The 24989-nt window shown below is 50.2% G+C and overlaps 1 protein-coding gene across 6 annotated transcripts; it reads right to left on the reverse strand.

Moving 5' to 3' along the window:
* Window positions 1-3688: 3688 nt before the first annotated feature.
* LOC149348054 (uncharacterized) lies at window positions 3689-21026 on the reverse strand. 6 transcript variants are annotated; one of them, XM_089587892.1, is made up of 7 exons: window positions 20774-21026; window positions 17723-17885; window positions 13307-13467; window positions 10039-10315; window positions 6855-7041; window positions 5443-5538; window positions 3689-3733 (listed from the first exon to the last, which is right to left on the reverse strand). In XM_089587892.1, exons 2-5 carry the CDS (start codon window positions 17729-17731, stop codon window positions 6889-6891), a joined length of 600 nt encoding a protein of 199 aa, XP_089444018.1. In that variant the 5' UTR covers window positions 17732-17885; window positions 20774-21026; the 3' UTR covers window positions 3689-3733; window positions 5443-5538; window positions 6855-6888. The 6 variants fall into 6 exon arrangements, with proteins under 6 accessions (XP_089444018.1, XP_089444019.1, XP_089444022.1 ...); XM_089587893.1 differs by having other exon boundaries at window positions 3691-3736; window positions 17729-17885; XM_089587896.1 differs by having other exon boundaries at window positions 3691-3736; window positions 10039-10174.
* Window positions 21027-24989: the final 3963 nt, after the last annotated feature.

Consider the following 24989-nt stretch of genomic DNA (forward strand, 5'->3'; position numbering starts at 1 on the left):
CGGACAAAAGTAAACGGAGCACGCAACTGTCTTCGCATATTTTTCACGCGCCACCTAATTGAAATTTCCAGCAGTGGTGCGCGCACGCTGGTAGCGGAGGTTAGTGGGCTTTCTTGTAGACAAACAACGCTTCTTCATTACAAATGGAGAAAGCGTGATTGCACTTCGAACGCAACAGCGTGCTCCGTTTACTTATGGCCACGCCTGTACGTGGGTTGATAAGAGAAAGATGTGGGCTGCATGCGTTAGCGCTGACAACGTTGCGGCAGACACGCGGCACTGCTGCAATAGGCCGCAGCATTCAGTGGGTGAGCAAACCCTCGCAATCAGCCATTAAATGCCACCTGCCAGGGTGGCAGGGTGAGCGCGCTGCCTATCCAGTGTCCGGAACACCATCAACGTAACAGACGCCAAGCCGCTTGTAGTTGCCCGATACGCCATGGCTTTCGCTCTCTAACCAGGTTCAGCAGTAGTTCAACCGCAGCTATATTTTTTTACTCTACGCAACGTTTTAATAACAATAAATGCCACCCGAGTTATGTGCAATGACGCGGACTACTCCACAACTTGCGCTTTCTATGCTGATTTTTCACAAAGCTTTATGGGTTATTTGCCCGCAAATTAAAATAGATGAATTAGATGAATAGATTAGGAGCCGATATAGAACATTTCCTAGCTCTCCGATAGCGCACAGACGGCGGGATGTCAACATTTCGACAAGTGCTTGAAAAACGTAACTGAGGTGGCAAATATTTTCAGCCGGCCTGGACCTATGTTGGTTAAGCATGTAGTCTGCCACGAACAAACGCGTTCATTAATTTGCTGGCAAATCGTGGCCTTGGGCACTCAATGCGCCACACCGAGAAACCTAGATCGCTCGTGCTGTGGCGTACTAAGTGCATTCCGAGAGCCACATGCAGATTAGTGCTACTGGAAGGGCTAGAAAGCTCTGTCGACCAGGGGAGTTGTTGCATGGTCTCACGCACCATTTTCCTCTAACCTCGTGCGATTGTGCCCTCGCTTTGTGTGCCTTGAGTCTTTGTGACGTAATACACAAAATTTAAAAAAACAAAACTGAGGTCTAAATGTTCAATATCCTGCCAACGACATCCGCGGCTACAAAGCTTGCAAAAAAAAATTCAGAGGGCACTTGAAGTCTGCTTCGCGCTCAGAAGGCGAAATCAGTTTATCTAATTCGACCTCGATGTAGGTTGTGCACCAAAAAATGAAACGAAGATGCTCCTGCAAACGCCATTCCTCAAACGCTGAATCCACAAAGGTCCAAGTGAAACAATCGGACACACTGTTCGCATACATGTCGCGAGCTGCGCTTCAAACTGACTAAAAAGTGGAAGCCATATGGAAAGAGAGACCCTATGACACCACCTACAACGATGTGCACTTGATTGTTGAGTCACTATTTTAATACGAAAATTGCGTTTTGAGGAAAGGAATTGGCGTAATTCGACACCTAGGTGAATACCTGAACCGCGCCTCATCAGTTTGAAGCACTGTCGCAACTTAGCCTCCAACTTAACTAAAACATGTGGGTTGTGGGCAAAGTAAAATTTTATGACACCACCTGGAACGCTGTACGACGAACAGTTGCTCCTAATTTCGGTGCAAATGTTGACGGGATTAATGCCGCCACATTGAGGTCAGCTAATTTTTGGTTTATGGGCTTTATCGTCCCAAAGCGATACAGGCTATAACGGACACCGCAGTGGACATCGGTACGGCGTCCCTCATAGCCTGAGTCGCTTTGGGACGTTAGACCTCATACACAATAAACTAGCTGACCTCAGTGCGGCGGCAGTACTCTCGACAACATTAGCACCAAAACTTCGAGCAACCGTTCGTCTTACAGTGTTTGGGGTGGTAGCGATGGACATATCTATAATGCTGTAGCATTATGCTCTGTAGGTAGGTTAACTTCTATGTGACGGCTAAAAGAAAGAACAGCGTCCGTGTCTGCTAAGTGATATGTCCTAATCATACCCTTAAGGTGGAACTTAAAGGGCAACTCCGGCGATTTTTCAGCCATTTTAAGTTAATGGCTGGTTTGTGTTGCTGAGAATCTCCTGTAATGTGTACGTTACAAGGTTTTCAAAAGCGACCCTAAAATAACTTTTAAACAGAAAAAAACGCAAAACTCGAAACCGAAACCGGGAAACCGAAACCGGGGAGGTGCCTTCGTGCGGTATTGACTGTGACGTCACGAGCGGGTTCGCCACGCTGTGAAGTCTCCGAAGGTATCACAACTACCCTGAGCCGCGCTGTCGACATGACTGAAAGCGCGCAGGACAGCTTTTCCGAGACCTGCGAGTCTTTAGAAGACGACTCATTCGACGATTTTGGACTGGAGGAGTCGCCTTTCACGTATGATCCACCGCCGCGCGAGCCAGCCGAGTCACACCACAGGCCGCGTCACCTGCAGCACGGAGACGGTCTGAACTCGGAGAAGTGATTACTTGAGTACTTTCTCGTGCATACATTTGTGACAGAGTCGTCAGAACAAAAGTTAATGAGATGCTCCCGCCGACAGCTGTTCGTGTGGCCAGTGCCGGCCGACCCAGCCTGATGAAAGAATCTGCTGCCGGTACGTTGCCGCGGTGCACAACGTCCTTACAGGGGCATGTATCACCAACAGTCCTCTCTGCGAAGCTTCATCTCGACGGCGAGCTTTTGGAAGTGAGTTCGCGCCAGCTACAGTTCTACAATCCAACACCGCTTCTTCTTGACGGCCGCGCTTCGTTCAGCTGGCCGCTGCGATAGACGGTTGTACTAGAATAACGCTGGCACAGAATATGCCTTCAAGCGCCAGTTGAACGAAGCCTTAGCGATTCCAAAGCTCTCTTTGAAGTACACGCTGTCTTCATAATAATCTGGCGCGAAATGTTCCGAGCACAAGCGGGAATGCTCCCTCGGAGAACAGTTTACACGGCGGACAGCTCTCACCAGCTTGTCGCGAAGGTTCTTATCGCTATAGGAAACCTACGCTAGATCACACCCGTTGTCACAGATCAAGAATTTGTGCAACCCACAGCACAACAGAAGTTGCCGTGACCCATCGCTCTGGCGTACACATCACAAGGCACGTTGAGATGGCGCTAAATTGCACAGGTGGTCGAAATAATTCCAGAGAGCTCCACTGCGGACCTCTTTCTTCCTTTCTTCTTTCACTCCTCCCTTACGTCGCGGTTCCGGTGTCCATTACTGCGTCATTTACTGTCCTCAAAACCAATTTTCAGTTTTTCCCTGCTATACCCCTGCACTGCCAGCGCCAGCGCGCGCCCAACCAGCTTGACACGCCGCCCCGCCAGTGACGTCACAGAACAGGGTGGCCTGTAGAAGTTGCTCGATCAGTGGGTGCCGCTCGCGTCGAGGAGCGCTTGTCTTCAAAATTCGCTTGCGGAAAAACTACGCCGGTTTCAGGTGCGAAATTTTACATGAGGCATCAGACTATCATAAAGAATACAGACTTAAAATTTCATTTCAATCGATGCACATCGAAAAATCGCCGGAGTTGCCCTTTAAGTGTCCCCTAAAGGTTCTTCATCTTACCGGGATCAGCTTCCTGCTCTTGCCCTATCCCCTCTATGGGGACGAGGCGGGTGAGGGCGCTTGCGTCGGGGTTCACACCCACGCGACGAATGCATTTCAGAGGATGGGCCCTCTGTGTGTGTGCTCTCCTCCCAGCTCCGGGGGGCTTCCTCGCCGCCGCCTGTTCTCACTGCTTCAAGAGAAAAAGTGCACGAACAGAATGCTTAACATCCAGCTAGCAACTGTGATTTCATAGTATGATGGAACTTAAAAGATACAGCAGTTGGCAACAGAACACTGTAGCTAAAAGGGTGATGCATCGCACCGCATACCAATCGTAGCAGAAAAGGAAGTTAATGTTTTAATGTTTCTATCTAGCTAGAGAAAGCTGGAAGAAACAAAAAAAGTACAAAGGGTTTAGCCGCACGCTTTCTTTGCCACGGAGCAGTAGTGTTTGATCTCACTCTAGAAGAAATATTTACAGGATCATTCGTCACGACATCAGCTTGGGTGGGGATGTATCCCCACACCTGCTTTGGAATGGGATGAATTGATGAGCCCCGAGTAAGCCAGGGGCAGCTCACTCCAGGCTGTAGTGGGATGCTGGTAAGTGACGACAGTAACGGCTAATGCACGCGTATGTTATTGCTGTTACGATTAAAGCACCTCATTTTCACAGCTACGTTTTTGAGCTAAAACAGTGAATATGTGTATGGGTGTCGCAGCTGAAAGTAACCTAGGTTTAAAAAAAGCGTCCTAGACGAGCCTAACCAAATGAGTGCTGGTTTTGAGTCGTATTCATCAGCCGGTAGTATTTTTCGTACTGGAAAATTAGTGCAGAATAAGTAGCGAAATTTTCAAATATTGATGTCACGAGTAAAGTGGATATGGGGAAGGGGTACGCAGTCTTGAAAGCCTAGACCGTTCGAGTCGAAACAAAATGCTGCTTCACTGTCCCAAGACGTTTAAACACAGAACTAAGCCGGCTGTTTTCCAGAGCGCTGTCCCAGACGGGGCTTGCGCGCGAGGTAAACGTCAGCAGGTATTGCGTGGGAACTTTATTTCGCGGTCTCTCTCACAAGGGCAGTGAATAAAGATGTGTGAATGGTAGCTTGGTGCAAGCATTTCAGCCAGTTGTTTTTCAAAATGATCATCATCTTCTGAATTAAACTTTGTTCCCAACTATGGCTAAAAGGATACTGAGCTGCTGACCTCACTGCAGACTCGCGCGCTGTGATCCTCATCTACCCGCCACCCCTATCTCACTACCACAGAACAGTGAATCTGGAGTCGCCTGCAGACACGAATGTTGCTTAAAACTAGGCCACGCGTCACAATACGACAGGCATGGTTTCCATGATCTAAGACATTTCCGCCTTGTTTAAAACCTTGGTTAGGTGGGACACCCGGTATACCAGAGTTCGCAGACCTTATATGAAGGTAATAAGACTGTGGAAGCTGACTTACTGGTTGTACATGGTTAAACGAAGGTTACTGACTACGGAGGTCTTGCGACAAAAACAGTAGACACCTTTAGCATATACTGTGTATCGTGTTTCCTTTACCGCAGTACCGGCAGCCCTCCCTCCGGCGGTGAACACGCGCGGATTGGTCGTGATGCTGCAGGCGCACGCACACCCGACGAGTACATGGCGACATCTGACGCCGTCAAGGCGATTTGCGCATGCGCATTGACTGGCCGCGGGCTCCCGGTACTCCAGTAACGGTGCCGCTGTCTCGGTATAAAGTATGCTAAAGCTGTGCAATGTGTTATTTGTGTCGCATTTTGTAGATCGCTGCCTCGTGGCTCATCGTTGCTTACTGGTTTTCTCACTTTCTTCATGCACGCATTAATGAATCCAGCAACCCGCAACATCTCTCACACCTGATTTCGCTTACCTGAAGAGCAGGAGTCGCTGATGCTTTGCGATGGCGAGCAAGGCCCCCGCGTACGCGACGAAGGGGTTGTACACAACCGTTTCACCGCCGCATCATCTGCACAAGAATAAACTATCTGGAGCCGCATGGCGCTTCCAAGGGGCATCATGATCCTAACTACGCCCACTGCACGGCAAAGGCCCATACGCTCTTGTCGAAAGTATTGTCGAAAGCAAAGAATTCATGAACAAATTTTGCAGAGGCTGGGTTCCATTCAGATAGGGACTGATCAGGCTGTACTCGCTCACTTCAACAAGGATACCACAGAAAATTTTTGCGGTGACACTGGACACCGTTTTTGTCGGCCCAAAAGTATCGGTTATTGCAATAAGCAATTGTTTTCGCAAGCTGATATGCAGGAAAAGAAAATATGGTTCTTCGACTGTTAGCGGGCAGAGGTGATCAGCACAAGAAAAAATTGCCGACTATTACATTACTTCCGAAAGCAAAATTTGAGCACAGGTCATCAGCTGTTTCAGCCTTTCGATTGAGGCAAAGAATTCAAGCAAGACATGCATGCAGAATTGCAGGAAACTTGTTACAATACATGCATATTCCTTCCTCAAGACGCTAACAGTTCTTGATTGTCATAAAGGAAGCTATGTGGTCGGAGAAATGCATGTATGCTCGACTTGCTGCACCAATGCCTGCTTCTCAAAGCCGAGGTGTATGCAAGTATTTCACGAGGTTGTCACAGCAGTGGGAGGCGTTACGAGCGAGATAAATGGGTTGTTCACCCGCATAAATGGTAAGAAATTACTGTTTGTCTTTCTATCGACATTAAAGTCCCCACCCACCCTGCCCCCCTGGCAGGTAGCAGTTAATGGTTGATCGCGAGAGTTCGCTCACCATTGGCAGTGCTAATTACGCATGGAGCCCACATCTCTTGCTCATCACCCCACGTACCTATAAGAGCGACTCAGGCGTCCACTGACATAGGGAGCTAGTTATGCTCACTTTTAAAATGATCGGAGTGTAAAATGTCACCGCAAACGCCAATAACACAATGAACGCCGACGGCCTATGGTTGCAACGCAGCGTTTCTGGCAGAACGTCGTCAATGGCAACGCATGGAGCGCACATCTGTCACTACAGCCACGTACCTTAAAGCAAGATTGAAGTGTACAATGTTCGAAAAGGGCAGTTATGCGCCTTCCCTCTGCTTTCTAAGCTCCCGCTCCATTGGAGCTTAAAACGCGACTGAGGTGTCCAGCGCTGGTTACGAGGAACAAGAGCGACTGGGACGCCGCGAAACGCAGAAACGGGCGCCCAGGAGCTGCGCTCTAAAACAGTGAAGTTGAAAAGTGGGTCCACTGAAGCTTCGAAGGGCGTCGGTAGGTCACGTGCGCAACAAAGGTGGCAGTCCTACTTACAAGGAGCTTCCTCTTCCCCGCCCGACCAACGCTGTCAGGGCGACGGAGGTGGGCTCGTCGGCGTCGCTGACACCCACGCGACGAATGCATACCCGGCGCTGAGCAGGGTTTCTTCAGTTTTATGAGTCGCCCCGTGCTTTTTTTGGCGAGGAATGTGCGAGCCTGACGAGAGACAGTAGCGGGCACCCTGGAGTTTGACACAGAACAGGTTTGACAGTGTCCCTCTCTTGCCACGGTCAACGTCCGGCATTTTGACACCTTGCTACCACCCTAGCCCAATGAGCAATCCAGTAAGGTGTGTTTTGTTACATTCGCACGCAAGAATACATTGAGCATCGAGTCCTCGGCAGGACGTGCAGCCGCCCATGATTTTTGGGAGGAGCCGCCAAGACGCGACGCAAGCAGAATGACTCTGTCTAGGGCATAGCGGTGCGGAAGTTAAGCTCGCCAAAAAAAGCCCAACCCCAATTACAAAACGATGGGCTGTACTCGAGCTGTTGATTACAAGTGCCAAGGCAAGTGATACGATATTGAACTAATAAAAAGGAGATGCAAGACATGAACGATACACTGTTTGTGACAACCCTGCTGAATAGCATTATTGTGTGCATGCTCGACAATTTTATACCGTCCCTTCTTAAAAGGTTGTCTAGAGAAGAAAGTATTCATAGTCAGGGGGGCAAAATGCATACAACTTTTATCAAAAGTATGCTTTTGAGCTGCACCCTGTGGCTCGTATTGTATCCTCAGCGTTGCATCACGGCTAAAGGTAAGAAGATTTCTGGTTCTGGCCTCTCCGATGGGTACGAATCTCACGAATGCTACAGGAGCCCCACTACACGGCTTAGAAGGCAAACCCCTAGGCTATAAACTTGTGACAAAGCCTGTACTTTGTTGTTACCATCGTTTATTGCGTTGCATTAGTAAATCTTCCGAGTTTTGCCATCTTTACTCTCCTGTTTGGACAGAAAAAAGGCAGTGATTCCAAACATGGTGCTAGGCATCTCACATTCTATGTTTTTATTATGTGATAGCACAGAAATCCCGTTGGAGGGAAAACCAGGTGCCCACAGTCGTAACACCCGGCCAGTAACAATAATGTGAAACTCCGTAAAGTCTATTTGCATGTTATATGTTGTGCGAGATTCAAGGCCATGAGACTGCACGTCAACAATTATAGACTCCGTATTAATTACACCCCGCATGGGCTTCTTAAAATGCACTAACATATAGCGGAGCCCATGGGCGCTTTTGCATTTCTGCCCCATCGAAATGCAGCCGCCGAGTCCGGTATTCGATCGCACTACCTTGGCCTGGATCGAAGGTGTGCGAATGACCATACGTATATGGCCACCAATGTGCCACTGCCCCCAGCTGGTATGCTAGATTTGGGGCACGTTTCACTGAACTAGACTGAATACTTATTTGAGGATATAGCTGCGAGCTTACCTTTGCATTTCAGCCAGAAGGCACCGCTGGACACCACTCGGCCGGTAGCCTGAGGGTCCTCAGAGAAGTACCACATTACAAGGAGAGCTCGTACTCTGCAAGGACGGGAAGAAGATTTTGCACATATGCAAGATTACTGATCACTGTCCATGTCTAAGTAAAATTACTTTTCCCACTTTTCCCTTGAGCAAACCTTGTCTGTGCACTCCACAGTGTGCTCTGGAAGCAACCAACTAGCGCTAAATCCGTACAAATATGCACACACACAAAAAACAAATCACATACTAACTCATATCTCACAATGCTTTATATCTGATTCTGGTTTTGTGATCAGTGCGTATTCTTCAGCAACAAATTCAGGCGGTTTCTTTTCACCCACGTTCCAGTGGTGAATGTCTTCGTGCAAAGCTAAAGGTGACTGAATAATTCTGAGGCCGTGATTTCCTAATTTTGGAGCATTTTAGGCTGTGTGCCAAAATTGGCAAGCATTCAACGAAGAGTTTCCTTTCGCAGAACGTTATAGTTTGTGTTGAGACATCTTTGCATACGCTGTTAGGCACGTTACCGGAGGCCATTGCTCGAAAACTAGACCACGAAGGGGCATCTGCACTAAGCTTAATTCATCAAGCATCCTCTAGGTTTTGGTTTGGTTTGGTTTATGGAGTTTAACGTCCCAAAGCGACTAAAGCTATGAGAGACGCCGTAGTGGAGGGCTCCGGAAATTTCGACCACCTGGGGTTCTTTAACGTGCCCTGACATCGCACAGTACACGGGTCTCTAGAATTTCTCCTCCAAAGAAATTCTAGCCGCCGCGGCCGGGATCGAATCCGCGTCTTTCGGGTCAGCAGCCGAGCACCATAACCGCTGAGCCACCGCGGCGGCTCAAGCATCCTCTAGACGTCGCATCAAAAATGATATAGCTTGTTATGGTATGCTATGCTTTGTTGATGCTGTTTATAGCATGAGACTTCCAAACTTAGCAGTGCACTTGCAAAGTAATGGCTCGACCAATAGATGGACAGAAATGTTTGCAATTTAGTACAACAGGAACAGTGTGCAATAACCCTAAGGCAGTGAATGATTCTTCGTTCGAAAGAAATACATGGAGATTACACGACTGCGGTAACGTGGATGATGATCTCTAGCTTGTTTCCCCGGCACTCTCTGTACTGATCTTGTGACTCGGGGTTTTGTATAAACCACAAATTTGACTTCTGTGTCTTTTACGCGGGGTTTCAGCCTCTCCGGCGAGAACGTTGGGAACCCAGCGTCTTTCACGCGACTGTTTTGCATGCAATGCCTTTTACTTGATAATTTCATGGTCGATTTCGAGCTCGACCGCCAGCTCTTTGAAGGTTCGTACGGGCGTTACGTTTGGCTTCGTCCAGTGCCCTCTGAAAACAGAGCGATGATCTGCAATCCTGCGGTGGCGTCACCGCACGCTGCCCTGTCGACAATGGCATGCCATTAATTTAGCACCCAATAATATAATATCGACTGTGGCCGCCGCGTTGGCTCAGTGGTTATGGCACTCAGCTGCTGACCCCAAAAGACATGGGTGCGATATCAGCCGCGGCGGTCGAATTTCGATGGAGGCGAAATTACGGAGGCCCGTGTACTGTGCGATGTCAGTGGATGCTAAAGAACCCCAGGTGGTCGAAATTTCCGGCGTCCCTCACTTCGCGTCCGGCTTCCCTCATTTCGCAGCCTTGACCCCAATGCTAGGTCGGCATACCTTGAGGGCTAGCAGTCTCTTGTTGATCTCGGCGCCCTCCAAACGAGTCTGATGGTTGGTGCTCGACGTGTCGACACCCCGCTCGTTCCCCGCCAGGTCAATGAGGGAGAAATTGCCGTGCAGACGCCCGGACCTCCTGCAGGGGGCAAGGGAGATAAGCATGGGAACCTTGAGCGGGGAGAACCCTTCCTTATCAGCCAGAGGCACCGCAGGACACCGCTCATCCGGTAACTGGGCGTCCGCAGAGAAGTACCACATCAGAAGGAGAGGTCGTGCTCTGCAAGGACGGGAAGAAGATTTTGTGGAACCCCAAACGCGCCGTGAGAAAAAAAGCATGAATGCTACCTGGAGACAAGCATTTAGTCTGCATTCGTGTTTCTCTCAGGTCGCGCACAGTCAAAGTGTGCGACTTGGGCTTCTTTTCCTCAAATCGAGCGGAGCGTCCAGACCATGAATAAGGCTAGATTAAGAATTTTATTACTGCGAAAGCTATAGATGGCTATGCTGACGCCGGAGGTGTCCGCAGATTGGGTTGCCGGAACTTTTCCCCTGCAATGCAAGAAAATTGCGGTCTAGGGGGAAATCGAACCGGGGCTTCCGGCGTGAGAGTCGACGTGACAGGATAACGCAAAATTTAGAGAGTGATTCACACCCGAGCTAAGTCACGATCGCTGCCACGTTCAATAGGAGTGAGGAGGAACGACGGAAACAGACGTGTGGTGCAAAACCGCGACCGCCGAAGCGATAACCCTGGCTTGAGCAACAGACATCGGAGGTACAGACGAAATCCAAGCAATGTCACCACTGGTCGACCTCACTGTGGTGGCAGTTTTTTCGAAAATATTCATCAAAATTTGAGCAACCGTTCGTCCTAAAGCATTCCGGGTGGTGTGTGAAGCATTTGTCTTTGCATATAGCTTTTATTTACTAGTCAAGTTGGAGGCTAGCTTGCAAAAGGGGTTTGGGTCAATGACATATGCACCTCCAATTGCTTGAAGGAGTGGTTGAGGTGTTAATCGAGATGTGAAATTTGAGAGCAATTAACCCTTACTTTTCCTCAAAAACCTATCCTTCCTTCAAAACATGATTTCCATTCCTTCACGTAAGCAGACTTATTTAAGTGTGCTCAGAATTTTTTTTGGTGTAAACACTTTCTTGGTTTTGAGAAAAAATTACGAGGAACTTTAGCGGCTAAAGTGGTGAAAGGCGAAAGCATGAGTGCTGCATTCTGCGACGCGATTGTTCAATTCACATTCTCTTGGTGCGTTAACTGCCAATTAATTACGCTTAATCTTTGCCTTGAGGAGTGGAACGCGACAGCGTGCTATAGCACTGCCAGGGAGTCCACGGAACGCCACCACCCGTTCGGTGCGATGCCTTGCCCTTTGAACGGAACGCTTTTTGAGGAAAGGAAATGGAGCTGTAATTCTCTGTCATCTCGGTGGACACCTGAACAGCACAGCACAGGAAGGGAGGAAGTGGAGTTGAAAAAGAAAGAGGGACCGCAATGAAGAAAATGAAAATTGTATTTGAGGTAAGGAAATATGCAGTAACTGTCTCACATATCTCGGTGGACACCAGTCGAAAATTGTATTTGAGGAAAGGAAATTGTGCAGTACTGTCTCACATATTTCTGTGGACACCCGTCAAATATCTCGCGCAGTGACGTCACAACCATATCGACCAATCTGGAACGCAGACAAATTTGCTAACACGTCTTGGTCACGACCGTATGAGCCATTAAAGGCTTTCGCCTTAAAATGTATCTGTCACTCATATCTCAGTGGACACCTAAACCTCGCCGTAACGGGAAGGGATGAAGATGGGAGTGAACGAAGACACCGTATTCACTAGACGCGCCTTTGTTCATACCAAAACATCGAGCGGGCATGGCGGAGCGGTAGCGTGCTCGTCTCGCACTCCGGAGATCGGGGTTCGATTCCCGAGCTCGACCAATTTCCTACTCGGTTTTATTTATCTGGTATGACTAGAAAGGTTAATTAGGCTAATTGGTTAAGTAATCAATTAACTAAACTCAGTACCACTTACTTGGAGCATCACTATACGATCCCTTTAATTGGTTGCATGGTTAGTAGCCAAAATACAATTGGCCCCGTTTGACATTCGCGCACTGTGACGTCACGACCGTTTCGACCAATTTAAAAGCGTGCCATTTCTGTCCACAACTGCTGCTTACAACGATGAGGCATTAAGGGCTTCCACCTTAAAAGAGCAATCCTGGCACACTTTGCAGGTGAGGACGCTTCAACCGCGCAGTGAGAAATGCAAAAGATTCCGGAAACCTCCACTAGGGCACCTCTTTTTCTCTTGTTTCATTCTCAACTTCCACCCTTCTCTTACGGCATGTTTCAGGTGTTCACCGAAATCTGTGAGAGAGATAATTCACCAATTCCTTTCCTCAAAAACATATTTACCAATTTATTTACTGGGTAACCATACGCGTAATGCGTCACGGCTGCCGTTGTGCCCCTTAAATGGCTTATAACAAAGTTATTACAGCTTTGCTGTTAAGGTAAGAATGAGAAGATAGTCAAAAGATGCGGACTCCCCTAAAGGGGTAAAGGTAGATTTTCGGACTAGTTTTCAAACTCATTACTTATATTGAGCACTGTGTTGCGCGACGCAGAGACCGCGCTGATGGAGGACGAGGCTAAGACGCACGAAGGACGTTCATTTGGCTGCCTGCTCCGTTCCCCGTGGTCGGCCCAGCATTCATCTGTAAACAAACCAATTCCATCCGCAACAACATTCAGTGGAGATCGGCTGGGTACGCAGTCCCGGATTCCCTAGCCCTTCGCTCATCTCCAGTCTTGCCCTCATCCAACGGCGCGTGCGAATTAAAAATATTTAAGGGGGGGGGGGGTAACGTTCCAAAGCGACTCAGGCTACGAGGGACGCCTTTAGTGAAGGGCTCCGGAAATTTCGACCACCCGGGGTACTTTAACGTGCACTGACATCGCACAGTACACCGGCCTCTAACATTTCGCCTCCAACGAAATTGCACTGCCGCGGCCGGCATCGAAGCCTCATCTGAAGGGAGAAAGAGAGGAAAGGGAAAGGCCTTCGCATTTTCTGGTCGTCAGCAGACAAGAGCAATCCTGTAATTTTTCCTATTTTACGACCACATTTAGCCAGAGACCGTTCATAATGATGTTTGCTGGCAGGTTTGTATATGCATGCAGGAACCAGCGGTTCTGATGGAATGCGAAGGTCAATTAACGTGCGCTCTTACAGCACTCTCCCTCACCTGCGGCATGTCGTGGAGTTTCCCTCTCTCCTGCCCCATCCACTTGGTCGGGACGAGAGACATGCTGGCGTTGAGGACGTTGCAGACACCCACACGACGAATGACTCAGCAGGCGGCTCAGGCTCCTCCGCTTTTGATTGCCTTGCTGTCGGTCCTTGCTCCTTCAGGAAAAAAGAGAACGCATACAGCGGAGAGCTTTTAGCACAGCCCATACTGCCACCGCTCACACCTGTCGGCGGCCGTGACACGCATGCGCACCTAGGCACGAGAGGCTCCAGGGTCATCCTCATGTGGAGTGAATGCGCCGGTCAACCGCATTGTGCGAGACCGACGACGAAGGAAATCAAGCCGTTCTGTCAGCGATCGCACCAATGGGGCCATCTCGTTTGTTGACCGCCCAGATTGCTTCAAGACTCCACATAAGACATGAGATATAGGGGTTTTTTTGGCCAAACTACGTTTACTGTGATCATCGATAAAGCAGCTGAAAAAGCGTCTTCAAAACCTTTTTGCAAAACAACCCGACCCCCCTCTCTCTTGCCGAATCTCCACGGCCGAGAAACAAGTTTGCGCCAACCGGTGCGATCGCTGACAGAGCTGTTTTAATTTCCTTCGTCGTCACCGCAGACGATGTGAATATCAGACTTCTTATTTGGTTTGTTTATGGGGTTTAACGTCCCAAAGCGACTAAGGCTATGAGAGACGCCGTAGTGGAGGACTCCGGAAATTTCGACCACCTGGGGTTCTTTAACGTGCACTGACATCGCACAGTACACGGGCCTCAAGAATTTCTCCTCCAAAGAAATTCTAGCCGCCGCGGCCGGGATCGAACCCGCGTCTTTTGGGTCAGCAGCCGAGCACCATAGCCACTGAGCCACCGCGGCGGCAGCTCGTTTTCAGCTGCGTCACTTGTTAGGATAAAACGATTGTTAGGTATAAAACAATTTTGCCGCCCAAATGCCATTTCTGTGCGAAATTTGTGCTCGAACAATGCACCCGTTTAGCTGGGATGTCTAGGGCACACACGTATTTGCGCAACACGCTGTATATGGCCACCGACGTGCCACTGCCCCAAACTGCTATGCTAGATTAGTGGCGTGTTTCACTGAACTAGCCTGGATACTTGTTTGAGGATATAGCGGCGAGCTCACCTCTGCATTTCAGCCAGAGGCACCGCTGGACTCCCCTCGTCGGTACCCTGAGGGTCCTCAGAGAAGTACCACAATACAAGGAGAGCTCGTGCTCTGCGAAGAGGGGAAGATCATTTTGCATTTAAGTCGCACACAAGCGCTTATGCAATCTTACTGATGACTGCCCATGTCTAATTTGAAGTAGCTTTTCGCTTGAGCGAACCTTGTCTCTGCGCTCCTCAATGTAAGGTGGAAACAACCCACTAGCACTAATTCCGTACAAATATGCACACACAAAAAAGCACAAGCCATGCACTGCGTGATATCTCACTCAGCTTTATATTTCATTCTTGTTGAGTGATCAGTGAGCATTCTTCAGAAACAAATTAAGAAGTTTCTTTTCACCCGCGCACCAGCGGTGAATGTCTTTGTTGCAAAGGTGAATGTCTTTGTCGCAAAGGTGCCTCAGTAACCCTGCGGCTGTGATTTTATCCGATTTTAGAGTGCGTGGCAAAATTCGCAAGCATTACAGAGCACACGGTAAGAGTACAGGTTAAGAGTACTGAGTACAGAGTAATGGTGTTTGTTCCACTCATCAAGCGAACGCTGCGTCGTAACGATATTTCTGTACTGCGTTGTTTCTGTGGTCTGTGTACCCTGGACTTGCGGCACGCCCTCTACTCTGCTCCTCTCTCTCTACCTTCTCAAGCTGCCACCTGTGCTCCGTCCGGCACACCAAGCGCTTGGCGTATACACCCGCATGCGTAGCCCGGGAACTGTAAAAACGGAAGATAACTTTTGCAAGATAAGCGAGTACTTCAGGGGAAGCTCGCGAAAATTTGTTTTCAAACCGAAACTCATAAAAAGACCGCCATTATATTGCGTCGCAGATAGCACTAAATCGGACCACTTGTCACCAGGAGGTGTTTCTCGCTCCCTTAGGAGGGAATGAAACGCCCCAACAGTTAGGGGGCACGCCTTCCAAACGTGTGCCGTTAGCGACGCGAACGCCGATCGCTAGAATTTGAAGCGCTTCGAACCAACACACGGGACGAGAGACCATCATTTTTTTCAGGCCATCTGCTTCTGTGTTATAGAGGTGACGTAGCGCTGCAAGTCCGCGACAGACGATGCGGACTTTCTGTTTATCTCAAGGAAACCGCCAGATCGCCATGTGCAATTAAAATTAAAAAGATCGCCAAACGCCAAACGTTCGCTGTTTGTCGCACTTGGTAAACGCACGGGGCGTGAGCGTTCGTGTGCGGAATCTTGCGTTCGTGCACGCGATGTGTGTGCAAAATTTTGGCAAGATATCCATGCTTAAAATTTCTGAACACTTCCGTACAGTACCCCAATAGGATTGCAAAGCCGCATTTCAGCCACCAGCCTTTCAGTGCCCGCCATCCGTAATCTATTCACTCCCAGTGGGTCTGGCTTGACGAAAATTCTTCGTCAAATACCTTCGTCATGTCCGGTAAGTTCCCTAACTGACCGACAAGCTACCAGGTGCACGCGTCGTCTACTACAGAGCTTTTCGAACGCTCATAACAGCAGAACTGGTTCTTAAGGAAACCCAGAACATTGTCGCTGTAAGTTTTTGGACGTACAACCCACTATGTGAAGAAGAAGCCTACCAAGGAAAAATTTCGTTGCAGCTGGCTTTTGAATTAGCGCTCTTAAGAGACATGCTATTCCGGTTGAGGAATAACAAATAAGCGGGTGTTATCGGCTCACCCCATTAGTTAGTGAAAGCTGGCTTTCGTTATCGGCCTAGAGGTCCGGAGGTAGAGGCCCGTTTTTACGTTTCACAGGAGACAGGCCATTTGGAGTCTTTGCGCTCACGTGAATGCGGTCTCAGTTCGACCGCGTTTCCCGCACACTTAACGGACTCGAGGACACACTTGCACGAAAAAATCAAGACTGTCCTGTTCGCAGTCTAACCTCATTCGCTGTCGAGACCCTACTTTAAATTTGAGTAAAAGAAAAGCGCATTACCGGCTCACTTTGTCGGTGGACACCTGAACTGCGTAGTGACAAAAAAAAAGGTTGAAACGCGGCTACCGTGGTCAGGATTGAAATAGCGTTGCTTGCGTTTTTACTGCAGGGCGGTGCTAGAGACGTTCATCGAGAAGATCCTGGTCTAAGCCGGGGTGTTGAAGTATGCAGTAAAAGTTGTGTCGTTAGGATTTTTTGCAACTGTTTAGGTCTAAAAGGTATCGGAGAAGGCGCCAGGTGCTGGAAAGCACTGTGCGCGTCCAGAGACGCATGCATGGTTCAGAGCGTTGTTCTGCAACGTGGTCTGATCCTTTCAATCCTTCCGGGCACAGACCCCGGCGCACTTGCTTGAATCAAATTACACAGCCTAGTTCCCAGTACAGGCTTATTCGTAGTTTTGACCTAGTTGCTAGAAAGTGGTCTAGACTATCAGCTAGAACTGAAGGCCTCAAACCTCAAACGCTCCGCGAGAGAAAAACACGAACGCCACCTGGAAACAAGCGCTTAAACTGTGCGGTTGCGGTCACCACAGGCACTGGCAAAGAAGGCCAGTTTCCTTTCCTCAAAATCCAGCGGAGCGTCCAACTGCGAATAAGGCTAGACTAGGAATCTCGCCTGGTTTTGAGGAAAGGAAAGGAGCATTCCTGGCTCACACTGCAAGTGAGGACACTTGAACCGCGCAGTGAGAAAATGCGAACGTAGACCGCGTGATCGACGTTTCGGCGTGGCGTTTCGTTCCGTGAAATGATCCGGACGTTGTCACACGATTCAGCGTTTCGTGCAGCATAAACTTACAAGCTAAGTTAGAGCGTAGCTTGCGGCAGGAATTCGAACCGGCGGCCTATAATCGGCGGTTGTGGGTATTGACCACGATATGTGAGACAGTTACTGCATCATTTCCTTTCCTCAGATCCAATTTTCATTATTACCGCACCTCTTTCTGTCTTCTTTCACTCCCACCATCATACATTCCCTTACGGTGCTGCTCGGGTGTCCACCGAGATCTGCGACAACTACAGCGTCATTTCTGAGGAGCCATTTCCTCTCCTCAGAAATGCGTTGCGCACAAAGGTGTTTCCAAAGGGCAAGGCATTGCGCCGAACGGGCGATGTCGTTCCGTGGACTCCCTGGAAGCGCTGCAACGCCCTGTCGTGTTCCATTGCTAAAGGCGGCGCTTAAAAGCGTCCTCCAATTTTTTCTGCTGCACAACCACACAGTGCAGCATAGTATATCAACTTCAGCGTAACGCTGGTCGCGGTCTCCTCCCCACGGCGTGCATACATGTGCTTACCCGCACCATGGGAGGACAAGACCAGCTGGTGCGTCGACGCAGCTGACACCCACGCCGAGAAAGCGCTGCAGACGCTCACTGCGGTTCTTCAGCCTCCAGATTGCTCCGCATCCTTCAGCAACGCTGGGATCACACTAGCCTGATGAGAGACGTGATCAGCCGCCTGCAGGTTAACAAGAAATCGCGGTCAGCAACGATCATGAGATCATGAGATCAGATGAAGGCATATCCCTTCACTGTCAATACCATGACCCTGCGTTCGTCTACTTGGAGCAATGCCGGAGGGTTTAATTTGGACACTACCATTGTTTAAATTTCGGCCACTTTATAACTGCGAAAGCATTATTGTACGCCTCATCGGCAACAAAAACCGGCGTCGGCGTTGACCAATGGCACTGGTCCGAAAGCGACCTTCCGTAGGTGCGGGGCAATGAACCCACGACTTTCAGACTGTGAGCCGAACCCGCAACTCATAGGCAACAAAACCACGCTGCGTTTTGGAGAACAAACCGACCTATGTGAATGTGTTGCCTTACGACTGCATGCTAATGGTAATTAGAAAAGACAAAAATGAAAACCTAAAAACCATGCCCTCACATTGAAAGCAAGTCTTACAGTGCCGGTCGCCATGGTTTCCTGAAGCACAGGCGGCGATTCGTGGTTCCACCAAGAGGTTAGAGGCCCGAATATCGGTATTTGGAGGTCGCGCTTCGTGCCTGCTATGATCATTGTACACGGCGGCAGCAGTGCTCCTGCCAGCAAAACGTTGAAATGCAGAAGGGTCTGGGAATAGAAGAACCCAGCGCCGCATCTGATCGGCAAAGGTGGTTGTATGCAGCCGCACATAGAGGCGAGGATCGAGGCTGCACAGCAGCGCTAAGGCTGATGATGAAGATCACGGTTGAGTGGGTATAATTCTTCCTGAAATGTGCCGCACGGGTCCTGCAGATACAGCGGCTCTTCTGCGAAGCGTTCTATGCTGCCACCCATTCCGCTGCAACGGTTGTGTACCGTCCCCCGTCGCCTGCACGAACGCATTACTGAAGGTCTGTCACGGATTCTTCGCCGTGGATTACGAGCGCGAGGCAGCGACTTCCACACCTAAGCCTGCAATTCTAGAAACGCCGTTCAGAACGCCATAGAAACGCTCTTCCGTTGGCTGGACGCCGAAAAGCGGAGGGACAGCTGCCTGGCGTCTGCTGACCCCCTGTTTCCGGTTTCAGAACCTTGGCTCAAACTCCTCTTGCCACTACACCCGCAATGTAGCGAAAAGTCAATCTCACAATATTTGTCATTTCAGTTGTGATTGAATTTAAACTCAACCTTACAAAATTTCTCACTTCAGTTGTGAGACAATTAATATTAAAGCGCTTGAAAGCAGAAACACGAGAGCTTTAATTGACGCGTGGTAGTGGGAGCTTTTATGCACCTAAACGCGGCTTGTCTCCCCGCTTTAAGGAGCGAGAGAACGCGCTCAGATTATGCTAGAGCTCAGTACGCAGACACTTCCAAATACTGGCCCCGCATGATTGTCTCGTGGACACATAGCGGGCTTGCTGTGGAAGCTGCCGCATCTCACTCGCAACTTCCGCTCTGCGGAGAAGCTGTGAAAATGCCCAGATATTTTTATGCTAATATGCGTGGTAACACAACTGCCTTGAGATGGAAATAACTTTGCAGCGCTTTAACGACGCCAGATGCCGATTAGTGCTAATGACCGCACTCAGTGATGAAACACGAAGACGCTATCCGTGAGGCGCGCTTCTCTCACAGCTCAGAATGCAGTCAAGTTTACGTCTCCATGCGCGTGTGTGTCGGTTTCTTGGACACTGGTTCTCCGCAGCCCAGGCTGGATAGTACAGGTTCCCTATAAGCGGTCCCCATTCGTGGAAAAAATGCAGACATATGTCTGGGCTGCTCCATGAAGGAACAGACTGCCGTGCTAATTAGATGAAGAAATTGTTATGTCGTGTTTAATGTCCCATAGCGAGTTAATGTCCCATAGCGAGTTTATTAATGTCCCTTAGTCGTTTTTAATGTCCCATAGTGCACTATAAGGTACGATTATTTAGTACCGGGCCGCACGGGCGCCCATTTCGCCTCCATCAAAATGCGGCTCCCGCAAAAAAAAAAAAATCAAGTTGCCTCCTCGGTGCCATCCAGACGGCCGCAAAAAATAAAGCACACACAGAAACGTGGGTGTGTCTAAAACGCGTGCTGAAGTGCTATTCAAGCAAGCGTGAAGAACGGGTTCCTGCAGAACAAAAAGAACAGCTAGCCGTTCGCACGCGTTCAGGGTGGACCGCTCAACTAATCCTCGAGGCAAAGGAACAGAGGATCTAATGTAGAAATAAGTGTCCCTGGTTTAATTTAGGGTTAATAAATGCAATCAAAGTGCCCCTCCTGTGCGTTCCTTTAACGAGCGCTGACAGCCCACAGCATACGGCGTCTTCCAGCATTCCGCACGAATCGAAACGCGGCCGCCGTGGCTGGAAGTGAACCTGCGTTGTCCTTTTCAGCAGTCGGACACGCTAACACGCAGTCACCGCGGTGGGTTTGCCTCAGCCAGTGAGTCACCCGTGTGGCTCAAAAACCCTTTGCGAGGTAGACTGTGCGTGTCCCGGGTTAATCTTCCTGGACGCTACATTCTGAACGCACACGTTTCTAAGCACACGGGAACTATGAACTTGGAAGAAGGCGGCAGTTAGGCTCGCATGTAGTGACATATATCACCCAGAAATCGGGACCCGGCTCACGCACGCAATGCCTGGCTGTACCTCTCAATCGTTGGCCAAGCCTCGAGTGCAGATAGTCGAACAAAGCCGGCACAGAACGCTTAAAATTTGCGATGGCAGAGCACAGAACGCTGACTGTCGAGCGAAGTCGAACGCCACGACTACTGCAAAGATCCCTAGAAGTCTCATTACCGGCCTATAATTCCTGTTAGGCTTCCAGTCAGAAACATTGTCTGGATAAAAAATTACTTCAATGCCCTCGGCGTCCTCGCAGACGCTATCGCTTCGCATTGCATAAGTGGACCACAGGCCTCACCTTATGCTATGACGTGTCGATCGCCCGGGGAGGCCGCCGCTGTGGAAACCAGCTGTCGGTCGCGATTGTTCCAGGAAAATGGCAGAAGGCCTCCAGAGCGCCGACGATAACTTCAAGGAGTCCGCTACTGAGCCTTCTCATGAAGACCTGTCTGGGGCACGGACACCGGCACTCTGCATCTCTTGCACAGACCTGGGTGACACGTCGTGTTCGGCGCAAGGCCACGTCACCAGTACCACTCACGCTCCCGCACGCGCTCTACCTTCCCTCCGCGCATTGGTCTCGCGTTCCCCCTGGCGTCGATATCTTCGGCATTAGTCACGAGACCTTTGCTATCTTTTTGGCTTTGTTTTTTAAGGAAAGGGACCGACGCAGTAACTGCCGCTTCTCGGTGGACATCACAGCCGCTCCGTAAGGGAAGGGATAAACGAGTGAGGGAGAGAGTAAGGAAGAAAGGGGTACCGTAGTGGGCGCATGTCCGGAATAATTTCGACCAACTTGTGATCTTTAACGTCCATTGACAGCGCACAGCATATCACCGCTTCTTGCATTCCGCCTTCATCAAAACGCAGCCGCCGCGAACCCTGGAACTCCGGCTCAGTAATCGAGCGCGCTCAGCCGGCGGGGTGCCTCATTGGTTATTGCGCTGGGGTTCGGTCCCGAGACAAACGGATTGGATCCCGGCCGAGGCGGTCGAATTTCGATGGAGATCAATTTCTTGAGTACCGCGTACTGCGCGATGTTATTCCATGCTTAATAACCCCAGATGGTAGAAATTTCCGGAGCCCTTCACTACGGCGTTCCTCATAGCCTGATTCGCTTTGCGAGGTAAAACCCTACCATAAACGATACTTCAAAAGCGCAGCATGGGGATACGGGAGGGCTAAAAAATCCCTGCCTCTCCCGTAAACGAGAGTAGAGTAAGCATGAAATGTTTACGGGCCTAATGTCATCTCGGTGGACACCCGAACCGCACCGTACAGGAAGGGAGGAACGCCACCACCCTTTCAGCGCGATGCCTTGCCATTTGAATGCAAGGTTTTTTGAGGAAAGGAAATGGCGCAGTAATTCTCTGCCATCTCGGTGGACACCCGAACCGCACCGTAAAGGAAGGGAGGAACGCCACCACCCGTTCGGCGCGATGCCTTGCCCTTTGAACGCAGCGCTTCTGCCCCGGATCACGTATGAAAACGAAGTGTAACGTGGCATTTATGTGCTTTTTGCACGCCTTATTAGAAATCGGAAATTATAATTCCGTGCATTATCAAACGCACAGCGCGACTGATATCTTGATAAACATTGAGAAGGCACTGGCAGCAGTTATTTTTTGTGACTCGTTTGGAGACCAACCGTTGCTTGCATGCCGGTCGCGTAGGAGGGCTTACAGAGTCTCGTTAAATCTCGTTAAGTCTCGTACGGTGCCCGGATGTTCTCGTTTCAGAGCCCGGATGACTCGATTTCAGTGCCCGGATGACTCGATTTCAGTGCCCGGATGACTCGATTTCAGTGCCCGGATGACTCCATTTCAGTGCCCGGATGACTCGATTTCAGTGCCCGGATGAGTGGATTTCAGTGCCCGGATGATGGCTCTCGGTCTCGGCGTGACGTCACCACACTGCCGACAACGGGGGCTAAAAGCATTTCATGCTTAAAAAGTCAGCAGTCAAAGGTTCGCAGCAGTCAGGGGTTGAGGATTAATTTCGACCACCCGAGGCTCTTTGACGTGCACTGGTATCGACCAGCAGACTGGCTTCGTATGCGTTTCGCCTCTATTAGGCACGAGGTCATGGACACGTGGTACATACGTACGACGTACTACAGTGAGTGACAGGGGAAAACAGCTGCGGTTTAACTATTGTTGAACTTGGCTAGAGAGAGAAAGCTGTGGCGCATCGGGCATCTAGACGCACCTTGGCGTCAATAAGGTTAAGTGCGTTCCGGACACTGGGTAGACAGGGCGCCCACCCTCCCACCCTGGCAGGTGGCAGACAGTAGCCGATCGCGAGTTTGCTCACCCAATGAACGCGGCGCCCATATCTCGGCAGCGACCACTGCCTCCTGAATACTACGATTAGGACCCTTCCTTTCGCGCGACCAACAACACAAGCCCGACTCCCAGATTGGACCAAGTTCAGGCAGAATTATAACAATGTCACACCCATACATGAGCAGGGCTACCAGTCTTGGTCACAACAATTGGTCTCTGGCCTTCGCTCCTCCGAAACTCAAATTCAGCTCTCAGAGGCGGTCTCGGATGTGGACAACCACCTGCTCCATCTCTGGGAGGCCCGGCATTGCCTCGTCCGTCGGTGGCGCCGGCAAAAGCACAACCGGAAACTTAAAGCTCGCATCGCCGAGCTCACTCAACGAGCGGCTGAGTATGCGGCCCAACTCGCCGACTCCAACTGGGTGACCCGATGCAATACGGCCGCGCATCAAATGTCCAGCCGGAACACGTGGCGACTCTTTCGCGCCCTAATTGACCCAACGCAAACACGCACGGAAACTCAAAAACACCTCCAAAGAGCAATACACAGCTTTCAGGGCAACACAAATCAATTGGCGCACAAGCTCCGGGACCAGTACTTGTGCACCACCCAGGACTCCCGCGGGCCGGCGTACTCTTATGCAGGTTCTGAGAACGTTGAGCTGGATCAACCGTTCCAGCTCCACGACCTGAAGGCGGCCCTGGCAAAAATGAAACGCGGCACCGCTCCGGGTCGGGACAAAATTACAGTCAAATTGTTAGCCAACCTCCCCGACCCAGCATACATGTCTTTATTGAATTACATTAACTCAATCTGGCTTGGGGAAGTGCCACTACCCATCGAGTGGAAGACCGCCCTGGTCACCTTCATTCCTAAAGCTGGCAAGGCCATCAACACGGACAACCTCCGTCCCATCTCTCTGACTTCCTGTGTGGGAAAACTCATGAAGACGATGGTACGTGACAGGTTGTCCGAGTTCATCGAATCCAAACACCTTTTCGCAGACAGCATGTTCGGATTTCGCCCACACAGATCTGCACAAGATGTCCTGCTACACCTCAATCGGGCTGTCCTCGACCCCGTGGAATGCCCTCACAATGACAAGGTCGTACTCGCCTTGGATTTGAAGGGTGCATTCGACAACGTTACCCACGAGATCATTCTCACCCACCTCTCTCAAACTAACTGCGGCAGAAATGCCTTTCAATACATTCGGCAATTTTTAACCGACAGACAATCTTACATTCGGATCCAGGATAAAGAACATGGCCCTTTTCATTTAGGAACCAGGGGTACACCCCAGGGCGCGGTGCTCTCTCCTCTCTTATTCAATTTGGCTATGATGCGCCTACCGGCCCAGCTGGATGCTGTCGCCGGTGTGCAGCATGCGCTGTATGCTGATGACATCACCCTGTGGGCCACGCACGGTTCCCTTGCAGACATTGAGGCTAACCTGCAGGAGGCGGCGACCATAGTGGACCGTTATGCTCGCCGCTGCGGCCTCCAATGCTCCACCCAAAAGTCTGAATTTGTGCACATACGCCCCTCACCAAAGTGCACAGCCAAAATTTCATTGTCTGTTGAGACAGGTCCAATCCCTGAAAATATCGAAGTCCGGGTACTGGGGCTCTTTATACATCAAGACAGACGGTCAGAAACAACATTGGCCAAACTCCGTCAGGTGGGGGACCAGGTGGGCCGCTTGGTCCGCCGGGTTTCTAACAAGCGCGGGGGGTTACGATGTAAGGACGCCTTGCGGCTGGCGCATGCATTTGTAACCAGTCGAATTCTATATTCGACTCCATACCTCCACCTGCGGAAGCAAGACGAGGATTCACTCGAAGTCATCCTCCGCAAAATTATTAAGCGGCCTCTAGGCCTCCCCGTGACCACCTCCAACAAACGCCTCCTGGGCCTAGGCATGGTGAACACATTTCGGGAGCTCCGGGAAGCCCACTTGACTAACCAATACACACGTCTCTCGAAGACATCGTCGGGTCGCCGCCTCCTTGCCCGGCTACACATCCAACATACCACTCTCATGGAAGAGCGCGTACGTATTCCATCCCAGTGGAGATGCGCCCTCCACGTGCGCCCTCTTCCCGCGAACATGAACCGTGAGGACCATAATGGCCGGCGCCTGGCGCGGGCGGAAGCCCTGGCCCGCCACTATGGATCGAAACCCGGCGTATTCTACGTGGATGCCTCAGGCCCCCACCATGGGGGAT

The sequence above is a fragment of the Amblyomma mixtum genome, chromosome 4 (assembly GCF_055824585.1).
Source record: "Amblyomma mixtum isolate Tamu chromosome 4, ASM5582458v1, whole genome shotgun sequence".
NCBI lineage: Eukaryota > Metazoa > Arthropoda > Arachnida > Ixodida > Ixodidae > Amblyomma > Amblyomma mixtum.